At 34.5% G+C, this 24784-nt stretch overlaps 1 protein-coding gene across 7 annotated transcripts in view; it reads left to right on the forward strand.

Annotated features, from left to right (window-relative positions):
• The window catches only part of ERC1 (ELKS/RAB6-interacting/CAST family member 1), a 302352-nt gene that overhangs the window by 122972 nt on the left and 154596 nt on the right, over positions 1 to 24784 (forward strand). For all 7 annotated transcript variants that reach the window (XR_008552294.1, XM_037514597.2, XM_054696560.1 and 4 more), the window contains one exon: positions 11830 to 11965. Coding sequence is in view for 6 of the 7 variants with exons in the window: in XM_037514597.2 (XP_037370494.1) it covers positions 11830 to 11965 (136 nt within the window). In the remaining variant the exon portion in view is untranslated. The remainder of the gene's footprint in view (positions 1 to 11829; positions 11966 to 24784) is intronic.

Consider the following 24784-nt stretch of genomic DNA (forward strand, 5'->3'; position numbering starts at 1 on the left):
TCAACCAGAGGCAGAACCAGCATGATTTTGGGTGACTGGCAAAGCAGGTCTTGAAATCTCTACAGCGGAATTTTAGGAAGACATCACCAGCAGGATAGAACTCCTGTGGGCATGTACTGAAACTGTGGTCCAGATGCAGGAGAAACCTTAGTCCTGCTTTTTTGAGCTTTCCAAAGGATTCAGTTATTTTGCCCAGTCCGATTATCTGGGATAATCTTCTTTACTTAAATGGATTACGGACTTTAATTATATCTGCAAAATACCTTTATAGCAACATCTGCCTTAGTGTTTTATTAAGTAAGTAGGTACTTTGGCCAAGCTAAGTTGATATTTCCGGAAAGTCATTACTTGGTGGTTCTGGATATTTTTATAGGTTAATTTATGGAAAAGACAACAGCAACAAACCCTAGAGCTTTCTGTGTTCTTATATAAATAGAGTGATTTAGGTTAGCTTTAGAAACCCTGAATGTAATTGAGATTTTCTCTTCTAAAGTGAACATATTAAGAATTTCTGTTTAGATAAATAGTGAAAAAACTTTTCTTTGGTATAATGGTTAAAATACTTGGAGAGGAGAGTTATGTAGGCTGATTGAATTCTGGTAGAATTGTTTGTTGTCTGCTTTTTCACTCATGCTGTTCCTTTTAGCTAACTATGCATGTCTTGGCAATGTATAAGGAGCACTATTTGTCATGCCTCATCTTGTGTGTTGCTTCATTATTTAGCTTTTGTATTTCCTTTGTTACCTTTTTTTACTTATACAGAAATACTAATGAATCTACTGAGTTTGGTATTTCAAGCAGAAGTCTTCAGTTTAATATGGGGTTAATTTAGATTCAGTTCAGTATCATTTAGAAATTTATATAGTTAGAGAGTGAACAACCATCTTCTGATTTTCATATAAAGTAGGTATTAAGAATTGCTTTTGATTTATCGAAGTTAGGAATTTTCAGTGACCTAAAGCCTAGCAGACTGTATTATTGTGTAGCATAAAGCATTAATAGAAAATTTGGTATATTTCTTTATTTGTGAGAAAATGCTAGTTGGGATTTTAATTGATATAGATTTCATTTTAGGATGTGTATGGAAATTTAGCCAGAGGGATAAATGTATGAAAAAGAAAGGCACACTTTTTTGTTTTTAATGTTTTTTTTAAAAGATTTGTTTATTTATGCATACAAGAACTGGGGTACAGGCCAGAGGTGCAGGGGGTGAGAGGATTCACCAGAGACAGAGTGGGGAACAGAGCAGGCAGATTGACTGAAATACACTGCTGAGGGGAGCAGCGGGCAAGTCAGGAGAGATCTGCTGCTCCATGTAGCTAGCTCCCTGGCTGGGGATTGAACTCATGGTGCAGTGGCTGCGGATAGCTTCATAGATTGTGTCTTAACCCATTGCACCATCAGGGAGAGGCCACACTTTTTTGCAAACCTTTAATCTATGTAAACCCTCAAGTTCTTTTTAATCTCTTACTCCTTTTGACTGGTTATTCTCCCTTTAAATTTGCATCTCTAAACACCACTCTTAACAAGATTTATAATTATTAAGTTTATGAGAATAATAGCCAGTTTGTGAGTTTAATTTTTTCTCCACAACCCACTTTTTTTTTAATGATAAATCACAACCCACTGTCTTTACCAAATATATATATATATATATATATATATATATATATACCTTTTCCTTCTTCATTAATTAATGACTTAATTTTTCTATTTATGGAGGCTCTTGTTTGCTGGGCACTCTTTTGGGCCTTGGGGATATAAGGGGGTGCCATACACAAAAATCTGTGCCTTCGTGAAATTTTTTTTTTTTAAGATTTATTTATTTATACAAGCACAGGGGTACAGGCCAGAGGCACAGGAAGGTGAGAGAATTCACCAGAGACAGAGCAGGGAGCAGGACAGGCAGAAGGACCAAAATACACTGCTGAGGGGAGCAGCGAGTGAGACAGGAGAGGTCTGCCATACCATGTGGGACTCTCCCTGGCCAGCTGGGAATCAAACCGGCGCTGCAGAGGCTGTGGACAGCTTCACAGCACTGTGCTCAACCCACTGCGCCACCGGGGAGGCCCTTTCATGAAATTTTTTTTTTTCAAATTTTTTTTATAGAGGCATGTTTTATTTATTTGTTTGTTTGTTTTGTTTATACATGCACTGGGTACAGTCAGAAGCGCGGGAGGGTGAGAGAATTCACCAGAGCCAGAGCGGGGAGCAGAGCAGGCAGAAGGACTGAAGTACACTGCTGAGGGGAGCAGCGGGCGGCAGGAGAGGTCTGCGCGCCATGTGGGACCCTCCTCCGGTGGCAGGGGAGCAGCCGGGGATCGAACCTGCGCCGCAGAGGCCACGGGCAGCTTCGCAACCCAGCACTCAACCGCTGCGCCACCAGGGAGGCCCCCTTTCATGAAATTTTTAATCTAGATAGGTTCACCTAAATTTTATTTTGGAGTTTTCATTGGGATAATGAACTTTATTTTTGTGATTATTTTATATTGGTATAATATATTCAGGCATATGTGGCACAATATAATCTGAAAATGTAAATTTGCATATTTAGTCTTCATATTTCTAAATATTTTTCTGTATGGAAATCCATTTCTTTCAAGACCTACATGTACGCTTTACTATTAAGCTATTTATAACTTTGGCAAAATCAGTATGTAATTCATTAGTGCCATGGCTCCAATTAGAGCACAGTTTCCTTTACGTTTATATGCCTTTCATCAGTAAAGTACAGCATCAGTGAATATGACCGTAGTGTAGCTGGAATACAAGAGAAATGACTAGTACTGTGGTGGTGATGTATGTTCTTTCTTGAGGGAGAATGGGTGGTGTTTAAAAAGGAAAGAAAAAGGAAAAACTTGTTAGTTTTTGTAACTAAAGATGACTGGTTCTTTATCTGATCGTGCTTGCTTTAGCTTGCTTTCTGGGGAAGCTGCTAACTTCTTCTTCTTCCTTGATGAATTTCACTGATTTCATTTAAAAGAAAGCTTAGAATTATATAAAATAAAATATTAATTAAAAAAATAAAAGAAAAAAATGAAAGAAAGCTTTACATGAATAATCAATTCTATTAAGCTATCATCCCAAAGTTTCTTGTGGGCACAGCACCTTACAATGTGTTACTATAGTCTTGATAAGAATTTTTGTTTAGTGGTTACTTTAATGTTTTACTTGAAAGTGATAACATTAGAATTATATACAGTTACTCATATGGTTATTTTTTCTCTTAAATTTATTTCCTGTGAGATACAGCTTGACAGCTAATACAAGTTGAAAAAGTCATTGGGAACAATAATTGTTTGATGATAGACCTCTTCCTGCCTTTGAACATAGTCTGCATTTGACATTATTTTATATGTGCCAAAGATCCATGGATTTTTATCATTCCCCTAAAGATTCTCTAAGTATTTCAGAATATACAAAAAATGCCCAGGTGAGAGATGTCAGCAGACTTCTGTTCTTACCTGGATCTACCTTAATGTGTATTGCATAATGGTGAGGAAGTCATTTTGTTTCTGTTTTCCATCTCATTTTCATCTGGGGATAATTTTGTACTGGGGATAATTTTGTCCTCATCTGTCGTTATCCTCATGATGACTTTTTAAAACTTTGGTTTTAAGGGCCTCCCCGGTGGCGCAGAGGTTGAGCGCTGGGTTGCGAAGCTGCGCGCGGCCTCTGCGGCGCCGGTTCGATCCCCGGCTGCTCCCCGGCCACCAGAGGAGGGTCCCACATGGCGCGCAGACCTCTCCTGCCGCCCGCTGCTCCCCTCAGCAGTGTACTTCGGTCCTTCTGCCTGCTCTGCTCCCCGCTCTGGCTCTGGTGAATTCTCTCACCCTCCCGCGCTTCTGACTGTACCCAGTGCATGTATAAACAAAACAAACAAACAAACCAGCAAACAAATAAATAAAGCATGCCTCTATAAAAAAAAAAATAAAAAAAAAAAAAAAAAAAAAAATAAAACTTTGGTTTTAAGTATTAAGATATTAGAAAACATTAAAGTACAATTTGAAATGGTGCTTGCATTCAAGAAATAAGTATTTTGTGTTAGATTCTAAAGAAAATTTAAATCCCAAAGACAGTCTGGATGGCACTGGCCTATAGAAATCTAAGTAATTGGAGGATAATACTAATTCAGTGAAATTGATTAATTAAAAATAAAACTGCCTGCTTATATAAAAAGCAGTAATGAACCATGGGGGCTTCATGTTATATAGGAGTATTAAGCATGACTGCTTTGCATCTCTTAACTGCTGAGTAGTATTGGAAATGAATTGATACTTAGAAAGCTGCCTGTTCTTGTTCATTATTGCTGTTAGATTGCACCATTTGAGATGGATTTTAAAAGAGAAATTTGGTTGTAATTAGGAAAAAAGTTTTTGTTTTCATATTTGACAAAATTATTTTATAATTTTTTTCAAAAAAATAGTTCTGTTTTTGACATAATAACTGAAGCTGTCAATGTTTTTCTACTTTTACTCATGGTTAATGTGGATCCACACAATGGAGTGGGGTGTGAAAAAGAAGTGTCATTTATAAGGCAAGTGTGTAGAAAGTGAAACCAAATATGTTGTCAGGTAACAATTAGCTACTCAAGTGAAAGGGGAGCAACAAACCTCTTATTTTCCTTTGTGTTGGAGAAAGTAATTTTTTTCCCCTTCCCTTGGAAATGGTAAATTTCCTAAATTTTTTTGAGATTTACATTAAAGTGTGTGGTGTAATCTAATATGAAAATACGCTTACTGAGAGTTGAAAAACAAACTACTAATTTTTAGTGCCTGTGCAGAATGCATGTGATTCCTTCCCCCTCTCTAGTTTTGTGCTGTATGTTTTGTCTGTGTCTATGAGCAGTATTTTTTCTGGATATTGTCCTTATTAATTCTTTCTAACTTTCTCTTTCACATCTTCTTACTGGATTTGCTGTTTCCTTCAGTCTCACCTCAAGGTCAGTATGCTTATACTAAAACAAAGATACGTAATAGAGCTTTGTATACTAACTTTCTTGAACCTCTAAAAAGAAATGATAGAACTTACTCCAGGAAAGAGATGTTTAGAAATCAAGTTTTGAGCCGATAAAATGTCAGGAGTTTTAGATTTACTGGAAGAGTATGGATTCAAATTTCCATTTTTCTAAAGCCAAAGAGAAATGAAGGTGAAAGGAGCCAGTGGGGAATGAGGAAGAAAAAAATTGTAATTTAATTAAAATTTCATTTTAGTGACATTTTGGCTATCATATGAACAGGATAGAATGCAGCATGAATGGTGGACAGTTGCCATAGTTTTGTGGATTTATGTAAGAACCTTCCTGTAACCACAATCACAAACCTCTAAAAACACACAAACAACAAACACAACCTTTAACTTTTTTTTGTGGTTCTGCTGAGTTACAGACATGGTGATAACAAATCAGCAAACACTACTGCTTTTTATATATGCCAGAAATTCTATGGTAGAAACATTACTTGTTTTATTTCAGTTGCTCTTCCTGAAAAGGATGTAGAGAGATTTATTGTTTATGCCTTTTTAGGTAAATAACACAAGTGAACAACCCATAAAGTGATTTGTCCATCTTCATTAATAAGTAATTTAGTAAAGGAAACTTGCAGAAAGTAATAAGAAACTGCAATTAAAAAGTTATTTTGCATACAAATCATGGCAATGCAAATTAGGATATGAGAATTTCTGATAACGTTCAGAAAACTATATTGTTAACACCACATGCATTTTACCTAGCATCTCTTTTTTAATAACTATGGCATCAGATATATTTACTGTTTATAAAAGCTCGTGGGTCTGTCTCATAGCTGGCATATGGGTTACAGCGGCAAATTATTATTCTGATGATGAGCTAAGGAGAGGGAACATGAGTTCTCTAGGGTCAGCAAACTAGTAAGTATTGGTACTTAGATTTGAAGCCAGATTTTCTCATTTGAACCTCAAGGTCCTTTGTACTATTTCTATGCTGTACAGCTTAGGAATTAAGAGTGAGAGTTACAGAGTCCCAGTTTGCTTGACATTTCCTCACATTTCTCATCTGTAGTTTTCTAGTCTTTAAAATTGGAATAATTAGCTAATCTAAAGGGTTGTTGTAAAAAATGAGAGTTAATACAAATAACGGGTTAAAACAAATAGCACTTAGAACAGTTTTTGGCTCAGGTAAGCAATCAGTAACTGAAGCTATTAGGATTATTCCTTTTTGCTTTCTTTATGGAGTTCTGTTTGATCTACCATATCACAGAAGATGTCCCATGCATTTCATGGCTTTTAAAAACATTGTACTGTTCTTGTTGACCCATGTCAGTATCAACAGGAGGTGCAAAGTTGAATTCCAATGCAAAGTTGTGTAAATGTAGAAAAGGAGAAAAGAAGACATATTTCTTCTATATGTAGTTGAAGATTCTACCTGTCTTTGTAAATGCTACTTTTGTATTAAAGATAGAAAGATGAATTCAAAGCTTTGTTGGAAAAAGTTCCTTTTCCCATTTCTGCTCCTTGATATTTCTTATGCAAATAGTGTGGTATCCATTAATGATGAATGAAATGTAAAGAACTTAAACTGTCAAAGCTTACACAAATGTAGGTCATCTTGCATTCCAGAGCCCGTTTCCTCATGGACAGTGCTTTCAATATATCTTTTTTTTTAATGATATCTTTTTTATTTATTTATGCATACCAGAACTGGGGTATAGGCCAGAGGTGTGAGGGGTGAGGGGGTTCACCAGAGAAAGAGTGAGGAACAGAGTTTACCATGCAGATGTTAGGATTTTCTATTCATTTCAGTGACGATCAAAAACAATTCATATGCATATTTTACATCATCTGGGTGAATGTCTCATAACTAAATAGTATAGGTAGTTGCATCATCCATTTTGACAGTTATGATCTTGTGCTCAAGTTTTAATCACTGTAATTGTTGTGAACCCATAAAAAAAGAACTGGGTGAACCTCTTATATCATGTTGCTTTTATTTCAAGCAAAGTTCAAATGATGTTATGATGCACTGTGCGAAGTAAACTTGCATTTAGCAGTGTGGCAAACAGAAGGTTTTGGGACAATTTAATTTACTTAATAGAACTTGCGTCAGAGTAGTAAGTCCCATGCTTGTGCTGGGGAGCAGTGACTTAACTACAGATTAAAGCTGATAATTTGAATTTCTTTGTGTATTTTAATTTTTCTTTTGTTTAATTTGTAAACTCTATACTTTTTATTTGTATATTTTAAGCATTATAACTATTGAACAGGGAATCTAGAAAATAGTTTCCTTTACAGTTATACTATAGCCTACCCTACTGTGGTTCAGGTGCAGCCCCCTTCAGTCACAGGGATGAAGCAGTCCTGCTTAGGGTAGAATTGGAAAGTTATGTTAAGATGGTACCATTTGAGCTTCCACTTGCAGAATGAGTAATGTGTTTGCTGGGCAGAGATGGCGGGAAAGAGGAAGGACAGAAAGGCATCTGAAAAGGCATAAGCCAGAACAAAGCCACTCCAAAACTCAAAACTTAACTGTGCAAGGAAGTAATGAAAATATGGTATGATTGTTAAGGGCCTTTGTGCTAATTATGGGAATTTGGATTTTATTATGCAGTCAATATGAATCTAACAAACATAAAAAGCAGGGAATGTAAACTAAACTTTTATAATTCAATTGTGTGGATACTGAGTTTCTCCCTCCTCGCCCCCTTGCCTTACTCACTCCCTCTGAATATGGAATTTCTGTAAATTAAATCACGTTTAACATAAAATATGAAACCTACTGGCTGAAGACCCCTGGAAAGTGGAATGCAAATGTTTTTGAAATGAAAATAAATTGTCCTTAAATTTTTATATTTTTAAGTTAACATTTTAAATTTTTTTGCCTCCCTGTGTTTGTTCACCTGACCCATCCTTTATTAATGAAATCAGAAACTTTAAGCTTTATTCTTTTATTCATTTCATTGGAATGCTTCAGTGATTAGTAGGTTTTTGTACAATTGTTACAAAGATTTTCACTGTATTTTAACCAGAGTTTAGGAAGAAAACCACTCAGAAAATTTTCTGATCAGTAACATTAGCACCAGAGAAAAAGACTTAACTTATTTTACTTAATACCTAAAGTCTCATAGTAGTCTTCAACTATTATTTCTTTCTTTTTAACAGAAAGTTTTTTTTTAATCTTTCAAGATCCAGTTTTATTTTTTTATGTTTAATATATTTTATATAATTCTTGCAAAAATGAAAAATGATCCAGCTATTATTTCTTACAGAGAAAGATCCAAATTGAATGTCTTTTTAAACTGAGCTCTGTGAAATCACCGAGTGAAAAAAACATGGAGGTGGTGACTTTTTTGCATACACAATAAACTATTGTGCACCGTGATTGAAGTGTGCATTCATAGGTTTTATCATTGCCAAAGCCTTGGGTGGGGAGAGAGAGTTAAATGGATTAATATCTACCAAAGCTCTTTTCAGCTAGAAAGACAGAAATAAGATAGCAAGAAGTAAAAGTCCACATTGTCTGCTTCATTTTTTTGTCCCTGCTGGCACTTACTTTTTCTAGGTTATTTCTAGGTTATCTCCATAGGTAGGATGTCCACCAAGAATGATGATTAAATACTTGCTTCATATGGTGAACCCTGAGGCATATAACAGAAAAACCATGAAAGAGAGAAGAAAATTAAATGTAGTGGGAAGAAGAATAAAATTTTAAAGGGGGAAAAATACAGAGGCAGGACAGGAAGATGTGTATGTTTATTTCTTTTAGGACCACAGTGGACTCGAAAAATCTAAGGTTATATGCCCTATTTTTAGACAATAATAAAAACTAAGATAATGTATAATATAAATGAATGATCTCCATAAAAATGCTGGATGTTTTTCTATGTGTTAATGAATAAATCAGGGAGAAATTCAGAGCAAGTAACATCGAACAGTGCCCCCCAACCTTATTGTGAAAGAATGAAAATAATTGTCAATATATTTACTCAGTCATAGGTCAAAAAAATCAAGTCAGTGTTTCAAGATACAGGTTTGCCATGTTGCTCTGTTTCCCTACCCCAAATTCAGACTTCTTGGCACAGTATCGTCATCACATTGTGTCATGTCTTTGGTTTGTTTTTCAGAATTTATAAATTCTTTAATATACCAGCAGTGCATGATTCCTATCCTTACACAGTTTGGGAACCAGGCAGTGACTGTTTTAGATAAACAACTCCACAAATCATACTAAGGTATATGAGAGGAGGTTCTCTGCTTTTCTTTCCTCTGATCACATGTCATTCTTAGTGTCATTTCCTTTTTTGTTTTAAAAAACAAGCTCTAGCCAGTTTTATTAAAGAAAAATTTTACATTGTTTATGTTTCCCCGGTCTGTTCTGGCATGCTTCTAATGCTCAGAATCACCTGGATCGGTGGCAGCCAGTGCACATACTCTGCATATTTCCTACACACCCTGCCCAATTCAATATTGTTGCCATTACTGTGATGGATACCAGTTTTGCCCAACATGGTGTGGTGCCCTCTTTCAGATTTCCTCAAGGCTGGGCCGTTGTTGGCGAGTGTAATCAGTTTTGCTTTGCCTTGTCTGATCATATTCAGAGTCTGTTTGTACCCCAGCACACATTTTCCACTTTCATAATGAGTTGGAGCCTAGAGTTGATTGACTCTGGCAACTTTTTCATCTTCTTTATCTTCTTTGCAGCCACCATCTTCCTGACCCCAACCAAGGGCAGCCGCCACGATGGCCAGGGAGAGAGAATAAGAGACAAGTGTCATTTCTTAGATTTGGGGGATTTTGTAGTTGTTCTGGCTAGAGTCAAACACGTCTTTTCCCTTTCCTATGTGTTTTAAGTGTCTGGAGTTGATTATCTGTCAGAATTTTCCCCCTTGGTTTAGTGATGTGGAAAATGCAGGGTAGCTTGGATCACCAACCCCATTCTACTCTCAGTTCAGGTGCTCTCCTGGTCTCCCCCTCCAAGAACTCTTAAACCTTGATACTGCAACGTGTTACTATTTTTAACCTCTTATATCTTTACTTTCCTCCTTATGTGGCTCAGAGTTCATGGTCCAGCAGTGTAGTCGCTTCTGCTTAACCACCCTTGAGTTATTTCCTTCTCTTCCTCTATACCATATGCTTTGCAGAACTCTGGTCAACGATCAGCCTCTGCTACTCTGCACTGAGCAGCTGGGGGCTGCTTCAGGGAAAAAAGTACGAAACTATGCTGCAGGTCTCACTTCAAATTTATGGTCACAGTATCACTTTTTCTGAGCAATTTATTTTAAATTTCAATCTCAAGTCACTTCCCACATTCCTATTTCCTTTTATTTTTTTTCAGCTGTACTTGTCCCCATCTGACATACTTTGTGTTTTAATTATAACCTTTATCTTAGTGAAGGCTATAAATCCGTGAGGGCTGAGCCTTTGTTCACTGACATATTCCCAAAAATAGTGTCTAGCTTATAGAAGCATTCATCAACTGTTTAATGGTCATGGAGGTATTTGGAGAACCAAAATTTAAGAAATGAGCTTTCTGTCAAAATACTTCAGTAAACTTTGAATTACCGCTCTGAGACAGGCTTGCCTCAAATATGTGACAGTATATAAAATAAGTTCCTTGCCCTAGTGAAAATCAGTGTGTAGTGAGAACAAACATGAAAATAAATGAATTTAGATGTAAGACTAATTATCATGCTGTTCCCTTGCTGATTAAAATATTTGAATTGATAATTTAAATATTTTTCAGAAGTTGAAGCATTTATACAAACCCCTATATTGTGAATGATTTTATATTAATATCAGTCTTCTAAATTATTTTAAATTATGGGTTATTTTCTTTAGAAAATAATATTTATAACATTAAATATTGTAATAAGTAATAAAAATAAAAACTACTTCTTAGAGATACCGTTTCATAAAAATAAAACATTTAAAGCAGCTATGAAATAATCCCATACATATCAATTAGACATAGTATGTACTATTATAAATATTGAATACTTTCTGGGCAAGTATAATGTGAAATTCTTACTGTTAAGTCAAGTTTAAGTAACTAGGTGGTATCATGAAATTTTATATCTTGTCTTTATTTTATTTATAATATTTATATGATTTAACTGAATATAAATGAAGTTATTCTTGGGAAGGTGTAGTACAGGGCGAGTTTGCTTTGTGCAGTATAGATTCTCTCTGTGTAAAATTTATATATAATACAGATTTTTAATAGGTAGATGTTTATATATAATATTGAATACTTTAGTAATATTTTATTTCTGATTAGTGTATTTTTATGCTGTTTGTCTTGCTTAAACTATTACTTTCCAGCTCACACACTATATATGTATATATTCTCTCTGTGGGTAATGTATATAATGTAGATGTTAATAAGGTGTACACACATATAATGGAAGAAAGTTGGGTAAGAAGGAGACATGAGGAAAGGGTTTGATTTTACCTTCTGTTTCTCTTTACTTGGTTGTCCGAATAGATAAATTTTATTACAAAGTCTTAATCAGCCATTTTGCTATTGCACAGAATTGATGTCGGTAAACTGCTTCCATATTTTGAACCTAAATCTCCTATTTGTTTTCTTTCCCCTGTCATTTCACAGTCATGCTTTCCTCAATTTTATGCCTTCATTGTGCTTCATTAAGTTACATGCTGCAATACATGTTCCTGAAACAACATTATTTATCTTTTGCTACCACTGGTAGGAAAGAATTTTAAAGGGTTAAAAAAAATTTGCAAGAACATTTGTTGATTTTCAGCTGTTTGCAGTGTCAGTCATTTAAGTCTGTAAATAAACATATTCTTTTCTCTGCATAGAGATGAAAAATGTGATTTTTCTCCCTCTATTAATAGGCAAGTGAAAGACCAGAATAAGAAGGTGGCAAATCTGAAGCACAAGGAGCAGGTGGAAAAGAAGAAAAGCGCTCAGATGCTGGAGGAGGCTCGGCGAAGGGAGGACAATCTCAACGACAGCTCCCAGCAGCTGCAGGTTAGAATGCAAGGCGGATCTGAAAGGATCTGGTGAACAGAGTGGATCCATCATTGCATGTTGTTTTTCTCGTCTTTCTTCTCTCTTTTCTCTCTCTAACCCTGCTTGCTGCCTTCCTGTCAGACCAATTGTTAAGCAATAGAGGAATGACTTTAAATAGAAAAGGCAAGTTTTATTCCACAGTTTTTTGAAGACATCTCTGCATAGGAGAAAGTTCATCTTGCTTCAGGTTGATCACATTTATTGGTAAGTTCAGTGTCAGTTTAATGAATGGGTTCCACTGAGCTTCATGATGGTGAGTAGAACTATTTTCAATTTCCTTCATTAAAGTATATTGCTAATCTTGGCTCATGTTTAACTTCTTTCATTTTTTTGCCCAATTCTTCCTTTGCTTTTCCCTCTCAACCCCTTCCCCACCTTTCCCCCCCCCCCCACTTTTTTCCTGTATCCTTCTTTCTTTTCTTTTTAAAAATTCATTTTGGAGGACATATTTTACATCATACTTTATTAGTTCCGTGGATTGATAAGGGATGTGTAAGCCTAATTAGTTACAGATTTGTTAAATCAGGCACAATGACAATTGTAGTAGTGATAAGGGCCGATTAAATGCCCACTACTTGAAACTAGGCTCTGAACATTGTTTCTAACCATCACAGTTATCCAGTGCTGCAGGAGGAATTGTGCACTTTTTGTGGATAAGGAAAGTAGACTTAGAGACACTGAATTACTTACCTAAATGCTGCAACTTTTTAAGTGTCTCAGTCATGATTTAACTGAGATTTCCTGGATCTACAGCCTGTTCAGAATGAAGGTTTAGGCTTTAGAGAAGAGTGCCATGAGCTTGCTGGGTACCTCTGAAACTCTTCGCTAAGACTGCTAAGCCATTGCCCGATTGCTTTCTTTCAATGCAGCTTTTGATTGGGTAAGATAGAGTGTTTATGCCATAGTAGCACAATTAGAAAGTCTTGCCAGGCAGATTTGGAGGAGTTTATATAAATCTTATTTAGAAGCCATTTTTAGGCTTTACAACAAATTTATTTCAGACATAAAAGTGCTGCTACTTAATGCCTTCTTCTTTTTTCTTTTATTGATTATAAAATGCATACTCCTTTTAGAAACAGTATAAATTTCCTGAAACATACCAGCTTTTTGAAAACAAAAGCAAAACAGCTTAATAACTTTACCTCCTACCCACCAACAGCAGATGATAATGTCAGTTTTCTCTCTTTTTGGTGCCAGGTTTGATGGTTAGAAAATATTTAATTTTGTTTTATTTCTCTAATTACCAGTAAGACTGAATATTTTTTCATGTCTTAAAAATCTTGTACAGAATTTTTCTTTTTGTCATTCCCTAAATAATACAGTGTAACAGTTATATGCATACGATTTATATTGTAAGTGATCTAGAGCTCTGTGGGAGGATTTGCACAGTTTATCTGCAAATACTAAGCCATTTTCTGTAAGATACTTTAGTATCTGTGGATTTTTTTATCCATGGGTGATTCTGGAACTAATGTAACCTTTATATAATGTGATATAAATTAATTATGTGTATTTTATATAGAGAATGTTGGTTTAGAGTGGATAAGTGACTTTTTCAAGGTGTTTCAGTAAGTGATGATATCAAAGTTAAGAAAAAGCATAGCTGATGGCCATACGCAAGCTATACATGGATATAATTCACTCAGGTATCAGGAAAGAGCAGTGGGCGCCAGGTAGGATATTTAGATCTGATCTCAGCTCTTTGAATAACTAGCTTTGCTGCTTATTTTTTTATCTACATATTGCAAATGACAGCCCTGTGGCTGTACCCATATTGTGATTTCTAAATATGCTTCCCTACTGATAGAACCTGGTATTCTTGGAGAGATGAGTAGTTCTAGGATTGAAGCAGGAAATGTACAAGATAAACCGAGGTCAGTGGTTTTCAGACTTTAGTGTGTATAGTCTCCTGGAGAACTTTTTAGAACATAGATTGCTGTCCCTGCCTGCAGGGTTGCTGATTCAATGAGTTTTGGGCAAGCTCCAAAATTTGCATTTCTAGTGCATTCCCTGATGTTAATGACGCTGCTGGTCCAGGAGCCATACTTTGAAAGCACTGCACTTTAGCATCATGTGACTCTAAAACCAGGAAGCTATCAGATACCACTGGGGTCAGGTAAGAAGGAGAAAGGAGCAAGAATCAAGTATGGTCACTACCCAATGGTGAACAGTTTGCATGTAAGAAAGGATTCATGAGTATAGTAATTAAATACAGGAAATGGTTTTAAATCTGAAAGTTTTATGAGGATGTTGTAAAAAAATTTTTTTTGAGATTTTAGGGTATCAACTTATTATCCGGAGTAGATAAAAGCAAAGGGAAAAGATGAAACAGCTACCTTTCATAGATAAACTAATTTAGGGAAACTAGATAATTGACCACTGTAAGTTCTTTATTGAAGCATTCCAGCTAATACATGTGGAAGGGATGTAAAATTCAGAAAGATGCCATTTGTAGCTACTAAATAAAGAGTGAATTGAGGTAGCTGTCATCAATGCTTGCTGAATTATTAGGTGAAATTTTGATGGAGAACTGGATAGAGCAGGATGATGTCCATTGATAAATCTTTGAATCCCATCATAACAGAGCAGATATTTGAGGTGCTGCTGGGATGGGTAGTGGGGAGGTCAAAAGACCTGTGTCAAAAGACTCAGACCTAACTCTGAGACCTAAATCAAGCCAATTTAAATAAGATTAAGAAATAGAGAAGTATGTTAAATACCCCTAGCATTGCCGTCAATGAAATCCATTTTATGAGAAATTCTCATAGCAAATAACATGGTTTCTTTAACTGCTAAGTAGCAAGGGAGAAAAGAAGATGGGTATTAAAGATTTTAAATTAAGAAACATAATTTCAAGAAAATATATATATAGTACTTACTTGAATTCTGACTTTAACTGTAGAGAAGACTTAAGTCAGTGAGGGAAATGTGAATATCAGGATATCAAATGACATAAAATTTTTAATTTTTTAAGATGTTATGATACTGTTTTATATTACCAATTAGATACAGATCTAAGTATTTACAGACAAAATCATACAAGTTCTGGGACTTATTTTTTAAAGTTTCAATGGTAGTGGAGAGGGGGAACATTTACCCTTTTTTGATAATTATTGAAGCTGAATGATGATGACATGGGATCCATTATGCTGTCCTCTGTATTTTGTGTATGTATAACACATTTCCCAATATTGAAAGTAATAGATTCCACTTTATCTCTTGAACCTGTTTTCCTATCTGTAAAACTGAGTTACAGATAGTGAGACTTAAATGGACTTTAGTATGTCTTTTAGTTCTAAACTAGCCTATTTAACTAGCCTATTTTAGTTATTAACTAGCCATTTATTTACATGGTCTTTTGATAGAATCTTTGTGTTTTTCTTCTTCCCTTGAGTTATTTTTTATTTCTCCAAGTAACATTTCATATTTTTGCTTTTCTTGGAGCTGGTTTCTTTAGTTTTAATTCAGGTCATATGCCTTTGCTTTTTTGTTTAAAAATTACAGTTGTTAACAAAATTAACAGGCATATATAAATCAGAAACATTCTGTAGGGGAGAGGGAGAGAGAGTGATCAAAACAGAGGAGGGAAGAGCACAAGGGACTAGGGTGATGGTCACGGGTGAATTGGTGGTGGATATTCTACAGGGACTACAAGAAGAGAAAGCATTCATTGTACGAAAAGGAAGAATGTTGTAAAATATATATAAAAGTTAAAAATAGGCAAAAAATTATAGTTTTTATTGGTGTTCTAGAGGAATTAATCCATAACATTTAAATTTGGACTATAAGTCCAAATTTTCTTCTAAACCTCAACTTGTCACACTTTGTATAGTATTATGAGTTTGCATTTTATTTTCTAAAAACTTACTGTTATGTAACTAAACATTTCCATGAATTTTTTATTTTCATAATGAAACTGATACCTTAATCAGTTGAATCCAAAGGTTACTAACAGTTCTTTTGCTGACATTTTATTTCCAGTTTTCCTTGGAAAAAAATTGTACAGATAATTTTTCCCAAATGGGTACTTTCTGTGGAATTCATCAGAAAAAAAATAATGGGTGAAAGTGTATGGAGTTTTGAAGTGTTCTCAAATTTCTTTTTAGGTTAGGTGAACTAATTATAATACAATATCTTTAGCAATAGATAGACATTCCATATTCCCCATAGCTTCTTTGATGCTATTTTTTTTTTTTTTGCTCATTTTGCACACAAAATGGTATCTTCAGATTGTTTTACATTTCATTTCTTTAGTGAAACTGTGTATATTTTCAGATAATAAAATTTCCTGCTTCTCACATGTCAGTCACGTTTCTAAAACTGTCTTTGAGATCTGTATATAGTACTTTGAATTTATATGTTAAATGAGTTCAGTAATGATGCTTATTGTAGTTGTTTTTCCTTTTCAGTCATTTTCCTTATGAATCTTATATTTAGTTATGTAAGTCTTTTTTAAAAGGTCTTATGCCTGCCTTGTCCTTTGAAGGCTAATTTGTTGTTTTTCGTTTGTTTCTCACCTACAACAGGATTAAATACATTAGTTTTTCTACTTCATTAGCTACATGTGTAGATATGTGTTTGTTTACTGTATTTCTTTGATCTATATGTATTTCTTTGATCTATCTATCATTTATTTTGTTGCATTTTATAAAACAGGTTGAAAGTTTTCTTTCCTTATCCTGATAACCAATTCTGTTAGCATTTGTAAATAGGAGTTCTTTTAAAAATATTTATCTTTTAAAAAATATTTATGTGGTTAATGATATACTAAATTTTACGGAAATTTCTATTTAGTTTTAGATTCAAGATTGTGTTGTTCTTAAGCCATATGTTTTTAATTCAAATAAACATATATGTTTTATAGCAAACCTTTTTCCCCCTACATAACTTTCATAGTATCTTTTGGGTCTCTTTAATTGTATTTAATTATATTTTCACTTGCTGTTTATTCATTCATTCCCCAGGCAGGGACTTATTATCATGTTAAAATGAAGTGATTATTCGGAATAAAATGTTACATACAGAAATGGCATATCCAGATAACAACCAAATTATTAAAGATCACAAAGAAAATTAAATGAAACTCCAAACAATTTTTAAAAGGATGAAAAAAATCAACAAATGCACTTAGTGTAGCATGTGTAAACCGAAGATAATGTTAATTGCTTCGTTATATGAAGACTAGAGACACAAATTGTAGAGCTTCTATCTCAAAAAATAACTGAGGGTTAAAGTGAGGATTTGTGTAAAAGTAAGTTTGCAACAGTATGTTAACAAGATTGGAACATATGGTGTAATGAGGAAAACGTAAGATAAATTTTTTAATTTTCCTTATGGAATTCTATGAGAAATTTGTCTCATTGGAACTGATTAGAGTACTTATCAACTTGGGGGTCCTTTGGCCCTCAGGGTCATTGACTACATCTGAAAACATTTTCAATTTTTGCAACTTGGGGGTAGGTGCATCAGAGATGCTGCTCAGCATTCATAGGAAAACAAACCACAGCAAAGTTTTGCTCAGTCTTAAGTGTGAGTAGTCCAAGGTAGACAGATCCTGATTTAGAAACACTTGAAACCCCGATCTTTATTCAAACTATTACTATGGATAAAGTTTTCATTACTAGTTTTGCGAAATTATAATATATAGGACTCTTTGGTATAACTTTTTCTATTCATAGCTAAGGCCATTACTGTGAAGTTCAGTTTCTCTAATGATAGAGCTGTAGGCCCAAATAATACCACCTGGATACATAGTTTCCTAGTAATCTAATTTCAAGTGAGATGTCCTAGGAGAACTGTGACCAGTGAATAGTTTGAGCAACATATACCACATCCGCCTCTTCTAGGCATACAGCTCCCCATTGAAGTTATTCCTATTGTATAGTTAAAATAGCTAATTGAAGGTATTCTGTTTATTAATTCAAAGAAGACTAAGTGTTTTAGAGGTGTTTAAATGTCACACTGTTGCAATTCAAGTTTTTTGGGGTACTTTTGGTATTTTACTGGAATAACAGATTAGTAATTTAAGATTTGTGTCCTAAAAGTTCTTAAAACTTCTTGTGTTTTAAATTTCTGAATTTACATTTGGGTCCAGCTATTGACAATGAAATAGGAGAAATAGAGAGAAACATTGTCTTATTGTCTTATTTCTGTTTTAAAAGAAATTATTTTAATATTTCCACTATAACACAACAATTCTAGCATTAAAATAGATTCTTTATCCTATTAAAAAGAAATAATTTATAGTTAATGTTTTAAATTTTGATGAGTAATGAATATTTTCTATCAGATGCTGCTTTGGTTTCCAAAGATGAATTTTAATCATATTAAGAAACACATAGTGTGTCTTCTTTTGTTGGTGAGGATAAGAACTTGGTTTAGACTACAAGATTTGTTTTCACCTTTGTTACTCAACAATTGCCTGTTTTGGTGTTAAGTTCATCAGTGGTTTCATTCTTCTGGTAGAACTTGCATTTGTTCCAAAGCACCTACAAGTTTTTAATTTACCTTTCTTTGTTCTGAAAAATAAAATGCATTTTAATAAGTGCGTAAAACACACACATCTATATACACAAAATGTAAAAACACATACATAGTTATCTCAAGAAATTGTAGTATTATTGGCAACCCAGGAATCATGTTATTTCTTCCCAATCATTCTCCTTTTTTCCAGAAGAAACCATTATTAGGACATCCATTTTTCTTTGCTTTTCTTTATAACCTATGTATATGTCAAATAAAAAGTATCAATTGATTTTGAATGTTTTTACTTTATATAAATGGAGTCATATTTACTCTTTATTCTTTTGTGACTTCTTTTGTTCAACATGCTGAACATTACTTATTACACCAAATAAGTATTTGGTTTCTCTGTCCTATTTATCCATGACAGTTGTGTGTAGCATTTGCACCATGATTGTCTTTGTTGGACTGTTTTTAAATTCTATGTTTTATCTTGAAAAATATGTAAAACAACAAAGTTCTGTAAAAACGACTTTATTTCTTTCCAATTTTCCATTTTTTGAATACTTCAGATGAAACAAAGTTTTTGGCAGAAAGTGAGTTTGGAAATCCGTTGTTATTTTGCTCTTTGTTCTTGGCTGAACACATTAAAAGTGTTCTGAAAAGATTAAACAGATTCCTTATATGTGAAATGAAAATGGTATCTGGAAAATGGAGGAAATCTAGGGATCCCGGTAGACTCTGAACACTGCCATTGTTTATCACGGCCTTAGCCATGAATTCCCTTCCTTAAGATAACCCATGGCCACTCATTTGTAGCCTTTTGTACTTTCATGGTTTAGACAGTTATTACTATGCTCTGTAGTAATTAGTCTCAAACTTTTTGTTTTTATAATCCCCTTATGCTTTTAAAATTATTAAAGATCCCAAAAGTGACTTTTCATTTGGGTTATAATTATCATATACACATGTAGTTACTTATTGACCCCCCTCCCATGTCTAGAGGTATCCAAAGATATATTTGCAGCAATATCAAAATACATACACACAAGGATATTTGTAGAGTTGATAATTGCAGAATGTTGGAAACAATCTAATTGCTCATTGGTATGAAAGTGCTTCCGTCCAGTATTGTACATCCACATAGTGGAGACTGGCAGCTTAAAAGGTCAAGGAAGATCTCTGATGAAAGGATATGGAATGATTTCCTGTTAAGTGGGGGAGGGAAAAAAAGCACAAACAACTACAGTATCTATAGTGTGCTACTCTTGGTGTAAGAAAGAAGCGGGTGTAAGAAATCGACAATAATCTTTTTTTTTTGGCAATAATCTGATCTTTTTTTTGGCAAAAGAAAACAGGAAGGTTAAAGTAGAAACTGGAGAGACTAGATATTTACTGGAGTGGTTGAGAGAGGAGTAGAAAGAAGGTAGAGGGAGGATTGAGGTTGTAGGGTTGAAGAGAAAGTGAGACTTCTCTAGCGTATCGCTTTGTTCTGACTCTTGGAACCATAGTAATGTTTCACGTACTCTCACAAACTCCATTAAAACTAAATAAACAAAACCGACCAAGGTATGTGTGTGTGTGTGTGTGTGTGTGTGTGTGTGTGTGTGTGTGTGTGTGTGTGTGTAAAACTCAGATGCCTTTACTTGGCCAGTTTTTCCTGTTACGTGCTTACCAAACTTCACAGCCCCTCCCAAGACTTTTGGAATGTCTAATTAGGTTTTTAGTGTGACTGTTTTAAGGTGAGATGATATAATAGGTATTTAAAGTGGTTCTAGACTCACATTTAAACTGTTGTACAATTGCAGGTGATACTTTACAAAATACAGGACTGATTAAAACGACGCACGTATCAGTGACCAGCCTTTCCTGTTACCGTGTGTTTTAATATGATAGCAACTCTTCTGTTAATATTATGCATTTAATTTTGCCAAACATTGTTTCCCTTAGATTTTAATTCTATATTAGTCTGTTCTTGCATATTTTAACAGGAAATATATTTCCTTAGTTGAGAATATTTATTTTACTATATTTTTACTCATTAAGCTATAACACTTAATTTGTCTTTTAACAAAACTATAAGTTTATACTCACGTTTAGTAAGACAAAGTAAGTAGATTGCAGGGGCTCATGTCAACCCTGGCATTTTTGTTTTTATTTATAACAAAGTATCTGAACTTAACCTTGGGAGAGGCTATTGTCAGAGAGATTAATGGGACTTCTGAAAAACCCTATGGCTCTTGTGAGACCAGTGAATATTAAGAATATTAAAAAATCAAAGAAAGTGAAAATAATAGAAATAGAGGTAGGTGAAAACACCTTTATTTATATTTAGGCATATACTCTTAGATGCAGAATCAATGAAACATTTGTGTGTTTCTTTAAAATTTAATTTGATCTGCTCTGTCTACAAAGAAAATTCTTCTGCTTTGTTAAGAGATTTTTTTTTTCCCTTTTTGAAATGAAGGCTAGTCTTGATTTCCACATTGGCTTGGGGTACTTATTTAAGAAAACTTTTAAAAATTATGATTGTCTCACATTTTTTTTAAAGATTTATTTTTTTATTTTTATTTTTTATATTTATTTATACAAGCACTGGGTACAGTCAGAAGCACGGGAGGGTGAGAGAATTCGCCAGAGCGGGGAACAGAACAGGCAGACGGACGAAATACACTGCTGAGGGGAGCAGCGGGCGCGGCAGGAGAGGTCTGTGCGCCCTGTGGGACCCTCGCCCTGTGGCCGGGGATCGAACCGGCGCTGCAGAGGCTGCAGGCAGCTTTGCAGCCCAGTGCTCAACCACTGTGCCACCAGGGGAGGCCCGATTGTCTCACATTTTTATAGAAATAATATGATACGTACTGGTAATTTAATGTTCTTGTTTTTGTAAATGTGAATTTTAGTTTCTTAATAAACCTTCTCATAGATCTTTTTAAAGATTTATTCCTGTATCATTTTTTTATTTTATTATTTAACTTTTTTTTCCCTTGGCAAAACAGGGCTTTTTCTGTATGAGTCTTCATGGTGTTCACAACAAAGATTAAATGGAGTTAGAGATTACTCTGCAAGAGTATACATACAAATCACTGCCTCTTGTTTCTAACCCTGTGGATTGTTGCTGAAATTAACTTGAAAATTCTGTTTTCCTTCAGATGAAGCACCAGTTCAAGTTGTTGGCTTGTGTGCAGCTTTTTATAGCGTTTAAAACTCAAATTGCACCACTTTTTGCCACTTAGAAAAAGGAAGCAACACAAGTCTTAAGATTATTTTAATAAACTCTGCACTGTTTGAAATGTACTCTATAGAGAACTGTCCAAAACTCCATTCCATTTGATAGCCAATGAAATTTGTGGAAAAATGTTTATTTTTTTCTAATGTGAACTATCCATTAATAATATCTACTAAGCCATTCCCTCTAAGCACTAATCTATGTGATCTTCTAGCCACATTCCTTCAACTTATTGCAGGAATGCTCCGAATAATATGATTAGTGCTTAAAGTTACATTTGGCACTAAAATTCTTACAAATACTGTGTTCACACCTAGTGAAGTGACTGGTTTAATCATTTCTGTTGTGTTACTTGAGAACTTCTCTTCGTTTTACCTTTGGAAAGTGAAGTCTCCAATAAGATTCCTTTTACTTTTATAGGGCACATGACAGTGTTTTCAGATTAGGTAAACCCCATGTCCTTGCCTGAGTTTCTGACCCCCAGCTACCAGAATTTTCAAGATGAGAACCTGGCTGATCTATATGGGATATGTGTACCATGCTCTGTAAACGTTACTTATATGGAACATCACTGTATATGTATGTGTTTCCATTGCTTTAATGAATGCATCTGCTTCTGCTTTGACTTTGATTTTTAACCATAGAGGTTATAACTGGGGGAAATGTTTGAGGAACTTTAAAGAGAAGAGGGAAGAAAATACTTTAAAATTTTAACCCAGAGCATTTCCTTAAACAGTTGCTGTGTAACCAAATTCTATCTCTGTGTTGGGCTAGCTTCTTTTCTAATAAATCGACTTCATCAATACATCTGGCTTCAGTTTTTTCCCCCACTAAGCATCTGAGCAGTTGGTAATTGAATTCTGACATGTTGAATGATTTTAATGAAATCTTCTGCATGTGTATGTATGCTTGGGGGAATGGGGAAGAGGTGGTAAGAATAAGCAGGGGGGTTTAGGGCAATAAAGCATTACTGTCTCTTTACAGTAAGGATAATGGATAGCAGTTAACATTAATATCTTTCAGAACATGTTCAAGTCTCTCTGGTAAGTGGTATTTACTCCAAAGGAAGCAGCTCTTATTATTAGACTAAATAAATGATCTCCATAACCATGGCAAAGTCAGAATTGGGAAAGGAAAAAGTGAACTTGGGAAGCTGTGTTACCTTGGATTATCTATATGAAGTCTACATGACTTTCTACTGAAAAAGGGGAAAGCTTAATAAGATCAATCATATTCAAGTGGTTTCTTTTTATGTTATTTTATTATTGATCACTTTTTCTTTTAACTTCAAAATTAATATTTTTAGTTACTGTTTTTCCTTTTTCCTTATTGAGTATTTGACTTAAAAGAAAGGCAATGCAGACCAGAGTCTTATAGCTGCCATGGTATATAGATAGATGTAGACAGACCTAATGCAAAGAAGTTAAGTTCAGAGGTGTGTATTAGGCAAGTGATATCATGGGACTTGCTAACGGACCCAATTTCCTTGTTAATTACCTTGAGTAAGTTTAAGTTATAGCTGTCACAGTTTTTTTCCTAATCTCATTTGAATACAGGAGTCTCCTTTTTTAAAGGGCATAATAAATTGTTTAGTAGCTTTCCATTTTATCGCTTCTTCCTCTACCATTCCCCCAAAACTAGTGACACAAACCTCCTGCTTTGAACCCTGTAACTGGTGAAGAAAGCAGTCTCATTTGACCTCAGTTAAATAAATCTGATTGGTTTCAGTACCTAATCCCGTGGTAGGAAAACTGGTATGTGTTTGTTTTGATGAGCGCAGACTTATTTTATATAGCAGTTGAAGATAAAGATACTACTTTCATTTTAAGTGATATGAACTATCCAAGACCATATGGCATCCAGATAGCTATTTTGTGAGTTGTCTGTGGCACACAGTACATATAAATTTAGGGCTGCCTGAATTAAAAAGTGAAATATCCAAGGCAAATAAGTGAATGGAATTGAAGTCTCTTTTTCAGTTATTTTCTTTCAGATAACTATTTTATTATGTCCAAAGAGTGAGTGCTAGAAAATTAACTGCAAACTGTACAAGTAGTTCATCTCTTTAATTTAAAATTAGACTGATTTGTTAGCTAAATTTTATGACATTTCCCCTTTTCTACTTTTAGAGTAGAATCAATTATAATGAAAATTGATGGGGAACCAGGAGTTGAGTTTAGAGAGGGTTTTTACTCAGAGGGGGCCAACACGAGTAGATATTTCATTCTTGTATTAAAAAAATGGGTTGGATCCCAAAAGAAACAAATTTCACTAGAATATAAGAACTAAATTTATTAATAGGCCTCAGATATATAGCTCTCTAAACATAACTCCTAAACATTTTGCTCAATAATTTTTTTCAGTTGAATTTTGGCATTGCTGACCTGTTAAGTTGGATTACTCTTAACTTTTACTGTAACCACAAGAAAATCTCTCATTAGAATGCAATCCAGTTGCATATTTTATTCTGAATAATTTCTGAGAGAATGCATATTTTGATGATCTCATATCCAATTATATGTCAACCCATATTCCAGATTTATCAAGTATCCTTAATATCTGCCTTTTATAGGTAAGTTTGAGTTCCATTTTAATATAGTATCATTGTCTTTCATTTTAGTATAATTTCATAACAAAAGCTGTATCTTTGTAGTAAAGGTCTGTTATGCTCACATATTTTTCTCTCAGAAGCAGTTTTGATAGTCTGTTCTTTCTTGTTTATTGATAATCTGGTTTTTTTTACTGGGTATGTGATAACCATTTTCCAAGATGGCCCCAAATCATCCTTACTGCTTGGTACTCATGTCTTTGTATAGTCCTCATTCATATTGTGTCAGTATTAGTTTGTGTGAACAATAATTAATGTAGGAAATGATAATATGTGACTTCTGAAGTTAGATCATAAAAGACCATGGTATTTCTGCCTTGTCTTCTTGGATCACTTGCTCTAAGGAAAGCCAGGCATCATATTATGATGACATCCAAGCAGCCCTTTGGAGAGGAACAGAGGCCCCTTGTCAATAGCTGTCACCACCTTACCTACCATGTAGTAGAAACAGAGAACTGAATCCTTGACATCTTGACTATAA

This window comes from Talpa occidentalis, unplaced genomic scaffold (genome assembly GCF_014898055.3).
Source record: "Talpa occidentalis isolate TD23 unplaced genomic scaffold, MPIMG_talOcc4v2.1 talOcc4.16, whole genome shotgun sequence".
Lineage (NCBI taxonomy): Eukaryota > Metazoa > Chordata > Mammalia > Eulipotyphla > Talpidae > Talpa > Talpa occidentalis.